The 17,142-nt window shown below is 43.9% G+C and overlaps 1 protein-coding gene, 1 long non-coding RNA gene and 1 pseudogene across 2 annotated transcripts in view; all 3 read right to left on the bottom strand.

Moving 5' to 3' along the window:
- The window catches only part of ryk (receptor like tyrosine kinase), a 128,669-nt gene extending 120,779 nt beyond the window's left edge, over window positions 1-7,890 (bottom strand). The window contains exon 1 of the mRNA XM_065009349.1: window positions 6,414-7,890. Coding sequence (XP_064865421.1) covers window positions 6,414-6,642 — 229 coding nt within the window. The 5' untranslated portion in view covers window positions 6,643-7,890. The remainder of the gene's footprint in view (window positions 1-6,413) is intronic.
- An 8,136-nt stretch (window positions 7,891-16,026) lies between these two features.
- Window positions 16,027-16,648, bottom strand: LOC135564360 (uncharacterized). Its single transcript, XR_010460964.1, has 3 exons — window positions 16,295-16,648; window positions 16,186-16,237; window positions 16,027-16,131 (listed from the first exon to the last, which is right to left on the bottom strand). It is a non-coding gene; the product is annotated as an uncharacterized LOC135564360 (long non-coding RNA).
- Window positions 16,649-16,978: 330 nt separating this feature from the next.
- LOC115124405 (sushi, nidogen and EGF-like domain-containing protein 1) overlaps window positions 16,979-17,142 on the bottom strand; it is a 169,495-nt pseudogene continuing 169,331 nt past the window's right edge.

Raw genomic sequence — 17,142 nt, 5'->3', positions numbered from 1 at the left:
CATCATATGCACATCTATAACTCCAGTGTTAATTAGCTAAATTGTAATTACTTCGCTACTATGGCCTATTTATTGCCTTACCTCCTTACTCCATTTGAACACACTGTATATAGACTTATTCTATTGCATTATTGACTGTATGTTTGTTTATTCCATGTGTAACTCTGTTGTTGTATGTGTCACACTGCTTTGCTTTATCTTGGCCAGGTCGCAGTTGTACTGCAGACAGAGATGAGGAATAAAATAGTGCGCATTTTAATTGTGCCGTTAGAACGCTGACCGTGGACATTTTGCCTGACAAATCACCTCGACCCCAAAATGTCATGACCATCACAGCCCTAATGTGGTTCTACTTCCCCATATCCTACCCAACTCCTGTGACTCCTGCAGCCGCTAGCTACTCTGTGACTCCTGCAGCCGCTAGCTACTCTGTGACTCCTGCAGCCGCTAGCTACTCTGTGACTCCTGCAGCCGCTAGCTACTCTGTGACTCCTGCAGCCGCTAGCTACTCTGTGACTCCTGCAGCCGCTAGCTACTCTGTGACTCCTGCAGCCGCTAGCTACTCTGTGACTCCTGCAGCCGCTAGCTACTCTGTGACTCCTGCAGCCGCTAGCTACTCTGTGACTCCTGCAGCCGCTAGCTACTCTGTGACTCCTGCAGCCGCTAGCTACTCTGTGACTCCTGCAGCCGCTAGCTACTCTGTGACTGCTGTGAACCCTGCAGCAAAGTGAGTCTGATAAGTATCTGTAAAATGAATTACAGAGTTTTGGAGACCCCAGAGAGAAGGTAGAGGAAACGTCTGAGAGGGATGAGTGGAAAGCAGGAACACACGTCTTCTCTATTGGAGTCCAGGGTCAGAGAGAGGAGACGAGAGGGTTTTGCTGTTGATCTCAGGTCTAAGCATACTCCTTATTCAACTAGTGTGTGGTGGGATCGATATCTGGTAGCTGTGCTTGCTACGCCGACCAGTTTTGGTGACAAAACAATCACTTCTTGTGGAAAAACCTAAATAAAGAAGTCCTATTTTTAACGGAAGGAATTCAATATGCAGCCAGAAAACTTTTGAATATTTTTTTTAGTCCAACCTCGAGATGACCCCAAAATGGCCTCGAGATGACCCCAAAATGGCACCCTATTCCCCAAAATGGCACCCTATTCACTCCTTGACACTCCTGTTATGCTAAACGTTGGCATATGACACAGAGTACAAGGAGCAGAATATTAGCTAAAACAGATTGGTACCCAGGCTACCAGAAGGATATACTACTACAGGATTCACAGGAGTCACAGAGTAGCTAGCTGCTGCGGGAGTCACAGAGTAGCTAGCTGCTGCGGGAGTCACAGAGTAGCTAGCTGCTGCGGGAGTCACAGAGTAGCTAGCTGCTGCAGGAGTCACAGAGTAGCTAGCTGCTGCAGGAGTCACAGAGTAGCTAGCTGCTGCAGGAGTCACAGAGTAGCTAGCTGCTGCAGGAGTCACAGAGTAGCTAGCGGCTGCAGGAGTCACAGAGTAGCTAGCTACTGCAGGAGTCACAGAGTAGCTAGCTGCTGAAGGAGTCACAGAGTAGCTAGCTGCTGCAGGAGTCACAGAGTAGCTAGCTGCTGCAGGACTCACAGAGTAGCTAGCTGCTGCAGGAGTCACAGAGTAGCTAGCTGCTGCAGGATTCACAGGAGTCACAGAGTAGCTAGCTGCTGCAGGAGTCACAGAGTAGCTAGCTGCTGCAGGAGTCACAGAGTAGCTAGCTGCTGAAGGAGTCACAGAATAGCTAGCTGCTGCAGGAGTCACAGAGTAGCTAGCTGCTGCAGGAGTCACAGAGTAGCTAGCTGCTGCAGGAGTCACAGAGTAGCTAGCTGCTGAAGGAGTCACAAGTAGCTAGCTGCTGCAGGAGTCACAGAGTAGCTAGCTGATGCAGGAGTCACAGAGTAGCTAGCTGCTGAAGGAGTCACAGAGTAGCTAGCTGCTGCAGGAGTCGCAGAGTAGCTAGCTGCTGCAGGAGTCCCAGAGTAGCTAGCTGCTGCAGGAGTCGCAGAGTAGCTAGCTGCTGCAGGAGTCACAGAGTAGCTAGCGGCTGCAGGAGTCACAGAGTAGCTAGCGGCTGCAGGAGTCACAGGAGTTGGGTAGGATATGGGGAAGTAGAACCACATTAGGGCTGTGATGGTCATGACATTTTGGGGTCGAGGTTATTTGTAAGGCAAAATGTCCACGGTCAGCGTTCTAACGGCACAATTAAAATGCGCTCCATTTTATTCCTCTCATCTCTGTCTGCAGTGGTCAGGCAGTCGCGGCACAGATAGAACAAGGAGCCAGATGTTTCACTGGATGTATAAATCTGGTAGTCTCAGTACCAGTCTCTTTAGCTAAATAGACTGGTACTCAGGCTAACATGCCATTCCTTTGCCAAAGAGACTGCTGCAAATCTCAACGTTCAAAATACAGCCGGCTTTACAGCTCAGTTGCTGACCGGCAATTGGTAACTTTAATATTTTCCAAGATAACATTGCGGGTGTGGGTGCACATTTGGCGCAATATAGAATTAGAATGTTATGAAAAACAGACGATATCGCTAGGGCTTGCTGCGGTCAATCCCCTTGTGAAAAACAGACGATATCGCTAGGGCTTGCTGCGGTCAATCCCCTTGTGAAAAACAGACGATATCGCTAGGGCTTGCTGCGGTCAATCCTTGTGAAAAACAGACGATATCGCTAGGGCTTGCTGCGGTCAATCCCCTTGTGAAAAACAGACGATATCGCTAGGGCTTGCTGCGGTCAATCCCCTTGTGAAAAACAGACGATATCGCTAGGGCTTGCTGCGGTCAATCCCCTTGTGAAAAACAGACGATATCGCTAGGGCTTGCTGCGGTCAATCCCCTTGTGAAAAACAGACGATATCGCTAGGGCTTGCTGCGGTCAATCCCCTTGTGAAAAACAGACGATATCGCTAGGGCTTGCTGCGGTCAATCCCCTTGTGAAAAACAGACGATATCGCTAGGGCTTGCGGTCAATCCCCTTGTGAAAAACAGACGATATCGCTAGGGCTTGCTGCGGTCAATCCCCTTGTGAAAAACAGACGATATCGCTAGGGCTTGCTGCGGTCAATCCCCTTGTGAAAAACAGACGATATCGCTAGGGCTTGCTGCGGTCAATCCCCTTATGAAAAACAGACGATATCGCTAGGGCTTGCTGCGGTCAATCCCCTTGTGAAAAACAGACGATATCGCTAAGGCTTGCTGCGGTCAATCCCCTTATGAAAACAGACGATATCGCTAGGGCTTGCTGCGGTCAATCCCCTTATGAAAAACAGACGATATCGCTAGGGCTTGCTGCGGTCAATCCCCTTGTGAAAAACAGACGATATCGCTAAGGCTTGCTGCGGTCAATCCCCTTATGAAAAACAGACGATATCGCTAGGGCTTGCTGCGTTCAATCCCCTTATGAAAAACAGACGATATCGCTAGGGCTTGCTGCGGTCAATCCCTTGTGAGAAGGCTGTGTCAATCCAAAAGCATTTTGCTCAAAAGTAACGAGAGGACTCCGTAATAGAGAGAAATAATGACACAGAAAATATTAGCCTACAAGATTCAAAAATCACTCAGTCGCATCCCATTTATGAGAGGAATACATCATGATATGCTTACTTTTTTACCATTTTGTTATGCTAATTTCAGTTAATTCATCTGTCCCTTTCTCTTAAAATATCTAGCCAGGGGTCTCCAGAGTGGCCCAGAGGTCAACGGTGTTGCATCGCAGTGCTTGAGGCGTCACTACATCCCAGGGTTGGCTCCCAGGCTGTGTCTCCGGGAGACCCATAAGGCGGAGCACATATTGCCCAGCGTCGCCCGGGTTAGGGGAGGGTTTGGCCGGCCGGGATTCCCTTGTCCCATTATGCGCTAGCGACTCCTTGCGCTCTGGCTTCCAGGTTAAACAAGCAGTGTGTCAAGAAGCAGTCAGTGCATGTTGGCAGGGTCGTGTTTCAGAGGATGCATGGCTCTTGACCTTTGCCTCTCCCAAATCTGTAGAGTTGCAGCAATGGGACAAGACTAACAACCAATTGGAAATCACAAAATTGGGGAGAAAAAAAAGGTGGTAAAAGTACCCCCCAAAAATGTTACTAAATTATTATTTTTTAAACATTAAAAACATTAAACTTAAAAAAAAAAAAACTTTATTTAACAAGGCAAGTCAGTTAAGAACAAATTCTTATTTACAATGACGGCCTAGGAACAGTGGGTTAACTGCCTTGTTCAGGGGGAGAATGACAGATGTTTACCTTGTCAGCTCAGGGATTCGATCTTGCAACCTTTCGGTTAACTAGTCCCAACGCTCTAACCACTAGTCTACCTGCCGCCCAGTCTAGCCAGAGCACTATGCTTAAGTAAGTACAACTACAGATAATGTTACAGCAAGGGGTATTCAACCAAGGGATCCACAAAAATAGATATGTTATTTAAGTACTTTAAAAAATAAAATTTAAAAAAGTGATATATTTCTATGTTATGAATATTAGCAACAGAATAAAACACATTTTAAATAACATACCATCTGTAGAAACAAGGGTAATGTTCTTTATAATGTCAACTTTATTAACTCCTAATCTTTTTACACTCGTTGGAGCTAACTATACTCACTGAAGTATCTGCATAGGGTTGAACAAGAAGCCATGAGTACAATGCCACTGGCTGCTGGTAAAGCTTTCTTGACTTGGACATGATTTTTTTCCATCACACGGCTAACCTTTGTTTAACCAGCTGCTACTAGACCACATGTGTTAGGAGTTGGCCTTTCTAGCTAATAGGCAGTTAAGAGTTTACACTTCTTCCAATTATAATGTGGGGAGGTCAAAATAATAAAACCAGCTTCAAGTGAAGTCCATCTGTGAATCCCAAATGGGACCAAGTCCATCCCAAATGGGACCAAGTCCATCCCAAATTGGACAAAGTCCATATTACCAGAGGCTGTTAGAGCTTCTCTCAGCTCCAACGTTTATTCTCTCCTTTCCTTGTGGAAATGGTTGCTCCAGCAAAAAGGCCTAGTTTTGCCGTGGCACTCACTACGATAATGACTGCTTCCAAACTGCTAACCCGTCCCACCTTCTAGTGCATATCTCTAGCTAGCTAACCCGTCCCACCTTCTAGTGCATATCTCTAGATAGCTAACCCGTCCCACCTTCTAGTGCATATCTCTAGCTAGCTAACCCCTCCCACCTTCTAGTGCATATCTCTAGCTAGCTAACCCCTCCCACCTTCTAGTGCATATCTCTAGCTAGCTAACCCGTCCCACCTTCTAGTGCATATCTCTAGCTAGCTAACCCGTCCCACCTTCTAGTGCATATCTCTAGCTAGCTAACCCCTCCCACCTTCTAGTGCATATCTCTAGCTAGCTAACCCCTCCCACCTTCTAGTGCATATCTCTAGCTAGCTAACCCATCCCACCTTCTAGTGCATATCTCTAGCTAGCTAACAAACCCCCATATTAAAAACATCCAATGAACAGGATGGCTGTTGTTTTTGCACTAGTGGTATAATGGTTATTACACTGGTAGTCAGAACATAGGCATAGCCTAATTTCAGTAACAACACAAACACAAAGAACAGTCAGTCAAACAGGACCCCATTGAATGTTCATTAAACAGCATAGAAGCTAGGCCATCGCCTACTGCATTTACATTTTACATTTAAGTCATTTAGCAGACGCTCTTATCCAGAGCGACTTACAAATTGGTGCGTTCACCTACTGTTTATGCAATGGGTTCATATGGCTCATGTGAGTATGGACATACCATTATGAGATGGTTTAACAAGATCTCAGATTCATTTGTTTCTTTAAATATACTTCTAAGAAGTTAATGCATGTGTTTGGCTTAGAATGCATGTAACCTGGACTCGCTGGTCTATTCAGCCCTGGGGGGGGATCCTGTTTCCATCCCGCATAGTAGATGTCGGGATGCACATTACATTGTGTGATCGCAAATATACCATAGATATATTATTACCGTAAGTATTGCGTTAACGTTCAGATCGAGCGTAATTTACCCTGTCCATTAGACACTACCGTCAATAGGCTCTGAAAGGTTGTTACCGTCTATGAATGAGTTAACGTTACTCGGAAAAGAAAACCACTTCCTCAGCGGTCCATATTGTCTGGACTCACCTGAAGTTATTACCTAACCGGTGTAGCTTAGCTGGTTAACGTTAGCTAACTAGTTAGTTAGGCAGTTTACTTTACAAGCAGTCCATAGTATATAGTACACCCTCACAACACACACCAGTACCACATACAGGTAAAACTAACTCCTATGCCCGATACCTAACTAAATAGTTATGATTAACATGAGCTAACAGCTAACCAACTGCTAGCTAGTTAGCTGTTTTTTTAATCAAGTCTTTATTTAAAATATATGTATATATGTGTGTGCTTACCCAAAAGCTTGCTGACCTCCTCCTCACTCATGTAGACGTTGACACTGGGGTGGTTGTTGATGTCCAGAGCAGAGACAGTGCTAATGCTGGGGTTGGCGAGACACAAGATCCCTTCCAGCAACAGCAGGAAAAAGAAAGCCCCGAGTCGCCACTGAACCCAAGGTGTCCAGCGTCGAAACACCGACGGGTTGCCACAGCGGAGAACCAGTCCCCGTTGCCCCAACAACATTACAGTTGTAGCTGTTAGCTGTTGTGTTTCTTCACGAGTTGGGATTTTCTTACACTTTTTTTTTTTTCATCCGTAGCTCAAAAGTTAATTCCTAAAAGGAAACTATTTGATGTTTAAACGATCATTTTTTTGTTTTTGTTTGGAGTTTAGCCGTTTTTCTTGATAGTTGATTAGCTAGCTAACTGATTAGCCGAACAAGCTAACTTCGACCAGACTCGACCGTTTGGTTTGGTTTGTTGGTTCTTGTCAAGTTTGTAAATGTTTAAATACAATTCTAGATTCGCAATCTTTTACACGTATTCTATTACTTTGATCTATTTCATTTTAGAAAATATAAATAGTTCAGATTTTCCACGACTATAACATATCTATCTTTTCATGGTCCGTTCTTCCACCTGTGTGAAGCTAGCCACAATAGTGAACTTCTTCTTCATTGGGGTTGGCGGATCACATCCGATTTAAAGGTGCACACACCACCACCTACTACATTAAAGCGGAAGGCCAGTCACGGCCTATCTACATTAAATTCTCTTCATTATTCCTGTTCCTAAAAAGGAGAGAAAAAATACACCACAAACTAACCCTACACCTATATAACACTATTTCATAACAATCACCACCCCATAAACTGTTCTGCAGTAAAATCTTATACACCCAGGTAATTCACTGCAGCTGCCACCTACACTCATTAAAAACCCACTACCCCATTCCACTACTTTGAACCTATCTGCTCATGCACGGTGCCACCGACCTGGAAGGACGGGACACCACCACTCAACACACCCTGTAACCCTTCTGAAGTCAAATCTCATATACCAAAATAGTTCTCTGCAGCTTCCACCACAACATCTATTTTCTGTGATTTACATTGCATTTCTGTGGTACAGTTGATAACCATTTCTATGAACTCTTTAGAAGCCAACCTTACTGAAACATATATCACTCGTTGGCCTATCCCTCTGTGCTGGCACAGATCTACTACTCACAGGGATCCTCTCAGGATCCCTCACCCTTGACCCATCCTCCTCTACTTTCTTCACTGCCTCAGCATACAACACCTGCACTACCCTTCAACCTACCCTTCAACCTCCACTTCAACCTCCACTTCAACCTGCATCTCTCGCTCCAAATACTTCCGATCGCCAGTAACATGGAGCGGCAGGGTAGCCTAGTGGTTAGAGCGTTGGGCCAGCTGACAAGGTAAAAATCTGTTGTTCTGCCCCTGAACAAGACAGTTAAGCCGTCATTGTAAATAAGAATTTGTTCTTAACTACCTTGCCTGGTTAAATAAAGTTGTTGTTTTTTAACACGAGCGCCCCTACAGTTGACATACACAACTTTATCCACCGGAACTATACAATTCTCTGTCCCATGCCCTCCCGCATACTTCCCAAATAGTGGATTGAGTGGTTCGCTTTCAAAATAAAAGTCCCGCAAAAGAAAGTGATTCCAACGGATATAAATATTGGAATCATTCCATATTTGGACTAGTTGTTATATAAATTCAACAAAAGACAATAATTTGTTAATTTGACACAAAACAAGTAAACATAAGTTGCAATTGTACCGTGGATGTAGTAGAATTGCATTGTGAGCATACTTATGTTTACTGTACAACCTAACCTATGGATGTTTCACCCATGAAATGGGGTATCAGCCTACTCGGTGACACTCACAAAACAGAACTCTGTACAGTTTACACCAATATTATAGTATTAGCTCTTATTGTGGAACTCTGAAAAAAACAGTGTGAAATGAGACACATTAAGCATACAGCCTACAGTGGGCATTGAACATACAGTACATATTGGATGTGTACAGCCTACATTAGAGACTGTGCTCCCTTTGAAATGGGCTATCATTCTACTCAGTGACACTCACAGAACACAACTTTGTACAGATGACATGAAACACAAAATGAAACCTCTGAGATTCAAGCAATCTATATTTCATTAGATGATTTCATTATCTTCTCGAGTAATTCAAAACAGGCATATCATAAAATTATATCACTCAGCTACATCTTTCTAAACAAGTACTGTGTTCTCTGTCAACTCATACAACAGTCCTTTGTCACAAAATTGGTTAATTCTTTACCCTGAAAGGACTGCTTTGAAAACAAACACACATAGATACCTCAACTGCCTTCGTCTGACAGTTTTAACATCAACGCCAGAATTCATAATCAAGGACAATATCAAATCTGTACAGAATGCCCTTGATTTCAGTTTGTTTCATTAAGCCAACACCTCCTTTGGCCGCCCTTGATTTCAGTTTGGTATTGCTGTAAGGAGTTCATTATTCTATAACTTAATATTATGATTGTTTCATTGAGCCAACACCTCCTTTGGCCGCCTTTCCTTTCAGTTCTCTGCTGCCAGTGACTGGAACGAAATGCAAAAATCACTGAAGTTGGAGACATATCTCCCTCACTAACTTCAAGCATCGGCTGTCAGAGCAGCTTACCGATCGCTGCAGCTGTACACAGCCCATCTGTAAATAGCCCATCCAACCAACTACCTACCTCATCCCCATATTTGTTTTTCTGCTCTTTTGCACACCAGTATTTATAGCAGTATTTCTACTTGCACATCATCATATGCACATCTATAACTCCAGTGTTAATTTGCTAAATTGTCATTATTTCGCCACTATGGCCTATTTATTGCCTTACCTCCTTACTTCATTTGAACACACTGTATACAGACTTATTCTATTGTATTATTGACTGTACGTTAGTTTATGTGTAATTCTGTGTTGTTGTTTTTGTCGCACTGCTTTGCTTTATCTTGACCAGGTCGCAGTTGTAAATGAGAACTTGTTCTCAACTGGCCGACCTGGTTAAATAAAGGTGAAATGCATTTTTTTTTAAAGCCAGATTTGACCAAAATGTTGTAGACATATACACTGAGTGTACAAAACATTATGAACACCTGCTCTTTCCATGACATAGACTGACCAGGTGAATCCAGGTGAAAGCTATGATCCCTTATTGATGTCACTTGTTAAATCCACTTCAGCCAGTGTATATGAAGAGGAGGAGACAGATTAAAGGAGGATTTTTAAGCCTTGAGACAATTGAGACATGGATTGTGTATATGTGCCATTCAGAAGGTGTATGAGCAAGACACAATATTTAAGTGCCTTTGAACGGGGTATGGTAGTAGGTGCCAGGCGCACTGGTTTAGGCAGTGAATAGGCAGTTAACCCACTGTTTCTAGGCCGTCATTGAAAATAAGAATTTGTTCTTAACTGACTTGTCTAGTAAAATAAAGATAAAATAAAAATATACCAACGTTGATCCTAATACATGATATACATGATGAAAAATGTACATTTATCTGAAAACGTGATTACACTAGACAATTCATATGAGTGCTTGCTCTGTATGCCGGATAGAGGTACATGTGGAGGCAGGTTGCTTTCTGTTGTCATGTCCATCTCTACTAGTAATGTCTGGATAGAGGTACATGTTGGTTGCTTTCTGTTGTCATGTCCATCTCTACTAGTAATGTCTGGATAGAGGTACATGTGGAGGCAGGTTGCTTTCTGTTGTCATGTCCATCTCTACTAGTAATGTCTGGATGGAGGTACATGTGGAGGCAGGTTGCTTTCTGTTGTCATGTCCATCTCTACTAGTAATGTCTGGATAGAGGTACATGTGGAGGCAGGTTGCTTTCTGTTGTCATGTCCATCTCTACTAGTAATGTCTGGATAGAGGTACGTGTGGAGGCAGGTTGCTTTCTGTTGACATGTCCATCTCTACTAGTAATGTCTGGATAGAGGTTGCTTTCTGTTGCCATGTCCATCTCTACTAGTAATGTCTGGATAGAGGTACGCGTGAAGGCAGGTTTCTTTCTGTTGTCATGTCCATCTCTACTAGTAATGTCTGGATAGAGGTACGCGTGGAGGCAGGTTGCTTTCTGTTGTCATGTCCATCTCTACTAGTAATGTCTGGATAGAGGTACATGTTGGTTGCTTTCTGTTGTCATGTCCATCTCTACTAGTAATGTCTGGATAGAGGTACATGTGGAGGCAGGTTGCTTTCTGTTGTCATGTCCATCTCTACTAGTAATGTCTGGATAGAGGTATGTGTGGAGGCAGGTTGCTTTCTGTTGACATGTCCATCTCTACTAGTAATGTCTGGATAGAGGTTGCTTTCTGTTGCCATGTCCATCTCTACTAGTAATGTCTGGATAGAGGTACGCGTGAAGGCAGGTTTCTTTCTGTTGTCATGTCCATCTCTACTAGTAATGTCTGGATAGAGGTACGCGTGGAGGCAGGTTGCTTTCTGTTGTCATGTCCATCTCTACTAGTAATGTCTGGATAGAGGTACGCGTGGAGGCAGGTTTCTTTCTGTTGTCATGTCCATCTCTACTAGTAATGTCTGGATAGAGGTACGCGTGGAGGCAGGTTGCTTTCTGTTGTCATGTCCATCTCTACTAGTAATGTCTGGATAGAGGTTGCTTTCTGTTGTCATGTCCATCTCTACTAGTAATGTCTGGATAGAGGTACGCGTGGAGGCAGGTTTCTTTCTGTTGTCATGTCCATCTCTACTAGTAATGTCTGGATAGAGGTACATGTTGGTTGCTTTCTGTTGTCATGTCCATCTCTACTAGTAATGTCTGGCTAGAGGTACGCGTGGAGGCAGGTTGCTTTCTGTTGTCATGTCCATCTCTACTAGTAATGTCTGGATAGAGGTTGCTTTCTGTTGCCATGTCCATCTCTACTAGTAATGTCTGGATAGAGGTTGCTTTCTGTTGCCATGTCCATCTCTACTAGTAATGTCTGGGGTGCATGGATTACATAGCTGTGATGAATGTTGCCGGGTTATTTTTTGCACATGATACACGTCCCACTCTGTTGGGTTATTTGGGGTGCAAGGTAGCCTTTGGTCCCATCATCTTGAATATCTACCTAAGTTCAAGGATGAGCTCTGTCCTATTCTTGCCGTAAACATCTGCCTTGTTTTCACACTGATTATCCTCAGCTTTAACACGCTGAATGTTTCACACTGGTTTTCTTTGTCCTGCAATAAGAGCTAAAGACACTAAAACTCTACACAGTTGTGTTCTGTGAGTGTTACTGATACCCCATTTCATCCATAGGTTAGGTTGTTTAGTGCATATAAAGACCCCCCCCCCCCCCCATGCAATCATAAAGTCTACTACATCCACAGTGCGATTTCAACAGATTTTTTTTTGTGTCAAATTAACAAATGATTGTATTTTGTTACATGTATCTAACATTCCGATCTCATTTAGCATGATCTATTCCAGATATGGCATGATGATTCTAATATTTGTGTCCGTTTCAATCACTTTCAAATCGGGGACTTTTATTCTGAAGGTGAACTGCAAATTGCACTAGTGTAGTTAACCGTTATTGTGGCAAGAGTCACACAGGTCGTTCTCCCTTCCCTTTGCAATCTCAGATTTCATTGGAAAGAGGAGGGGCCTGGGGAGGGAGGCAAAGAGGGGTGCGTGTGTGTTTTGTGTGTGTGTGTGTGTGTGTGTGTGTGTGTGTGTGTGTGTGTGTGTGTGTGTGTGTGTGTGTGTGTCTATACCATAGAGAATAATAGAGGACTCTAGCGGCCAAAAGGCCACTTAGCATGGGCAGCGCTATTGAGGGCTTCCACCATTTTAATGTAGTCGATTTGGTGGGACTTCCAACTTCACTAGTTGATCCCTCCTGGTGTCCCATATAACAGTGTTGATTTCGTCACTCGCCCCAACCCTGGGCTTGAACCAGGAACCCTCTGAACACATTAACAACTGCCTCCCACAAAGTGTCATTACCTATTGCTCCACAAAAGCTGCGGTCTTTGCAGAGCAAGGGAAACAACTACTTCAAGGTCTCAGAGACTGAGTGACTTCAAAAATTGAAACACTACTAGTTGCACGCTGCTAACTAGCTAGCCATTTCTCACTGGTTAAAACCCAGTTGGAGTGATGTCCAATCGGGTCATTAGGAGGGATGAGCCAATCGTGAATATGTCCTACTTCAAAATGGAGGTAGCCTCAACGGCGCTGCCCGTGCTGTCACGTACGCTATAATGGCACAGATACAAAGATGAGTCCTCTATCTATCTCTATGGCCCATTCATCAGCAGTGTGTGCACAATGATGACAAGATGCATGGTCTGGGAAGCACACCCGTCTTCAAATTTCGCAGGGGGGGGGAAACCTTGAATGGAAGCTTTCGAGCGAGCAGAGGAGATGAATGGTAATTTACAACGTCTACTTTGTAAAAGGAGACATAAAACAAGTTATATTGAACAGCATAATGGGCTCTCATATAACAAACAGCATAAGGGGTTCTCATATAACAAACAACGAGCAACACTGAACAGCATAATGTGTTCTAACTACATTACAGGTGTGTGGTTAAGATGTTGTTTGGCCTAAACAAATCTGTTTAGCCTGTTTCCTTAATTAAAAAAAAAAGACCCATTTTGCTTAATTAGACTATAACTTAAATAAAATCAGAGACTATCCAAAATATGATCACATATAGACACCTCGTGGTGGGTTACTATGCACTGCATGCAGAGAACTCATATGCAATCTCCAAATAGACGCCCTGCCCTTTCCAATTATCGAGTCTACTTTGTTTCACATAAAAACATCTGTAAGTTTTAGACATTCGTGCACAATGACATTATACATACAGATGAAATAAAAACATGCCACAAAAGTACATTTTAACATGTATTTATTATTATTACAATATTAACCTAGAAAACAGCCTATAAACACTATTTACATGATAGCTAAGCAGTGACGTTGGTTTTAGAGTCTAGAACCATAAACACAGCAGCGACGTTGGTTTTAGAGTCTAGAACCATAAACACAGCAGTGACGTTGGTTTTAGAGTCTAGAACCATAAACACAGCAGTGACGTTGGTTTTAGAGTCTAGAACCATAAACACAGCAGCGACGTTGGTTTTAGAGTCTAGAACCATAAACACAGCAGTGACGTTGGTTTTAGAGTCTAGAACCATAAACACAGCAGTGACGTTGGTTTTAGAGTCTAGAACCATAAACACAGCAGTGACGAGTCTAGAACCATAAACACAGCAGTGACGTTGGTTTTAGAGTCTAGAACCATAAACACAGCAGTGACGTTGGTTTTAGAGTCTAGAACCATAAACACAGCAGTGACGTTGGTTTTAGAGTCTAGAACCATAAACACAGCAGTGACGAGTCTAGAACCATAAACACAGCAGTGACGTTGGTTTTAGAGTCTAGAACCATAAACACAGCAGTGACGTTGGTTTTAGAGTCTAGAACCATAAACACAGCAGTGACGTTGGTTTTAGAGTCTAGAACCATAAACACAGCAGTGACGTTGGTTTTAGAGTCTAGAACCATAAACACAGCAGTGACGTTGGTTTTAGAGTCTAGAACCATAAACACAGCAGTGACATTGGTTTTAGAGTCTAGAACCATAAACACAGCAGTGACGTGGGTTTTAGAGTCTAGAACCATAAACACAGCAGTGACGTGGGTTTAGAGTCTAGAACCATAAACACAGCAGTGACGTGGGTTTTATAGTCTAGAACCATAAACACAGCAGTGACGTGGGTTTTAGAGTCTAGAACCATAAACACAGCAGTGACGTTGGTTTTAGAGTCTAGAACCATAAACACAGCAGTGACGTTGGTTTTAGAGTCTAGAACCATAAACACAGCAGTGACGTTGGTTTTAGAGTCTAGAACCATAAACACAGCAGTGACGTTGGTTTTAGAGTCTAGAACCATAAACACAGCAGTGACGTTGGTTTTAGAGTCTAGAACCATAAACACAGCAGTGACGTTGGTTTTAGAGTCTAGAACCATAAACACAGCAGTGACGTTGGTTTTAGAGTCTAGAACCATAAACACAGCAGTGATGTTTGTTTTAGAGTCTAGAACCATAAACACAGCAGTGACGTTGGTTTTAGAGTCTAGAAACATAAACACAGCAGTGACGTTGGTTTTAGAGTCTAGAACCATAAACACAGCAGTGACGAGTCTAGAACCATAAACACAGCAGTGACGTTGGTTTTAGAGTCTAGAACCATAAAAACAGCAGTGACGTTGGTTTTAGAGTCTAGAACCATAAAAACAGACACTTATTTTCCAGTAGTGATTGTTGTTGTTTTGGCCGCTGAGGGAAAACGGTTGAATCTTTGGGGGGGGCATGGTATTTTAGATAGCGTTTACTTGTGATAAAACAGACAGTCTTACTATACACATTTTCCTGAGCTGAGAGACTAAACCGATAACATGGAAGTGATGAGGTACGTATCATGTTTGGATTTTACACTGGTCTGGACTGTTTCTAGTACATTTAATTATTGATGAGCAGCCAATTCTCATTGTTCCAGTTGGTTGCTTGATAGTCTTTACTCAAGCTGGGGCTACAACAGGCCAATCTCTGGACAACAGGGGTCGTCCAACAGGCCAATCTCTGGACAACAGGGGTCGTCCGACAGGCCAATCTCTGGACAACAGGGGTCGTCCAACAGGCCAATCTCTGGACAACAGGGGTCGTCCAACAGGCCAATCTCTCGACAACAGGGGTCGTCCTACAACAGGGGTCATCCTACAACAGGGGTCATCCTACAACAGGGGTCATCCTACCACATGGGTCATCCTACCACAGGGGTCATCCTACAACAGGGGTCATCCTACCACAGGGGTCATCCTACAACAGGGGTCATCCTACAACAGGGGTCATCCTACAACAGGGGTCATCCTACAACAGGGGTCATCCTACAACAGGGGTCATCCTACCACAGGGGTCATCCTACAACAGGGGTCATCCTACCACATGGGTCATCCTACCACAGGGGTCATCCTACAACAGGGGTCATCCTACCACAGGGGTCATCCTACAACAGGGGTCATCCTACAACAGGGGTCATCCTACAACAGGGGTCATCCTACCACAGGGGTCATCCTACAACAGGGGTCATCCTACAACAGGGGTCATCCTACCAAGTGTGTTTTATTTCTCATGTTTTTATTTTCTTATTTTATCTCCGCATCATTGAGGAAAAAGCTTGTAAGTCAGTCAGCATTTCATTGTGAGGTCTACACCTGTTGGTTAAGGGCTGGTCAGTCAGTATTTCACTGTGAGGTCTACACCTGTTGGTTAAGGGCTGGTCAGTCAGCATTTCACTGTGAGGTCTACACCTGTTGGTTAAGGGCTGGTCAGTCAGCATTTCACTGTGAGGTCTACACCTGTTGGTTAAGGGCTGGTCAGTCAGCATTTCACTGTAAGGTCTATCTACACCTGTTGGTTAAGGGCTGGTCAGTCAGCATTTCACTGTGAGGTCTATCTACACCTGTTGGTTAAGGGCTGGTCAGTCAACATTTCACTGTGAGGTCTATCTACACCTGTTGGTTAAGGGCTGGTCAGTCAGCATTTCACTGTAAGGTCTATCTACACCTGTTGGTTAAGGGCTGGTCAGTCAGCATTTCACTGTGAGGTCTATCTACACCTGTTGGTTAAGGGCTGGTCAGTCAACATTTCACTGTGAGGTCTATTTCTACACCTGTTGGTTAAGGGCTGGTCAGTCAGCATTTCACTGTGAGGTCTATCTACACCTGTTGGTTAAGGGCTGGTCTGTGAGTCAGTCATTTCACTGTGAGGTCTATCTACACCTGTTGGTTAAGGGCTGGTCAGTCTGCATTTCACTGTGAGGTCTATCTACACCTGTTGGTTAAGGGCTGGTCAGTCAGTATTTCACTGTGAGGTCTATCTACACCTGTTGGTTAAGGGCTGGTCAGTCAGTATTTCACTGTGAGGTCTATCTACACCTGTTGGTTAAGGGCTGGTCAGTCTGCATTTCACTGTGAGGTCTATCTACACCTGTTGGTTAAGGGCTGGTCAGTCAGCATTTCACTGTGAGGTCTATCTACACCTGTTGGTTAATGGCTGGTCAGTCAGCATTTCACTGTGAGGTCTATCTACACCTGTTGGTTAAGGGCTGGTCAGTCAGCATTTCACTGTGAGGTCTATCTCAGCACCTGTTGTTGGTTAAGGGCTGGTCAGTCAGCATTTCACTGTGAGGTCTATCTACACCTGTTGGTTAAGGGCTGGTCAGTCAGCATTTCACTGTGAGGTCTATCTACACCTGTTGGTTAAGGGGCTGGTCAGTCAGCATTTCACTGTGAGGTCTATTACACCTGTTGGTTAGTTAAGGGCTGGTCAGTCAGCATTTCACTGTGAGGTCTATCTACACCTGTTGGTTAAGGGCTGGTCAGTCTGCATTTCACTGTGAGGTCTATCTACACCTGTTGGTTAAGGGCTGGTCAGTCAGCATTTCACTGTGAGGTCTATCTACACCTGTTGGTTAAGGGCTGGTCAGTCAGCATTTCACTGTGAGGTCTATCTACACCTGTTGGTTAAGGGCTGGTCAGTCAGCATTTCACTGTGAGGTCTATCTACACCTGTTGGTTAAGGGCTGGTCAGTCAGCATTTCACTGTGAGGTCTATCTACACCTGTTGG

The sequence above is a fragment of the Oncorhynchus nerka genome, linkage group LG24 (genome assembly GCF_034236695.1).
Source record: "Oncorhynchus nerka isolate Pitt River linkage group LG24, Oner_Uvic_2.0, whole genome shotgun sequence".
Lineage (NCBI taxonomy): Eukaryota > Metazoa > Chordata > Actinopteri > Salmoniformes > Salmonidae > Oncorhynchus > Oncorhynchus nerka.
This window is presented reverse-complemented; position numbering and strand designations above follow the sequence as displayed.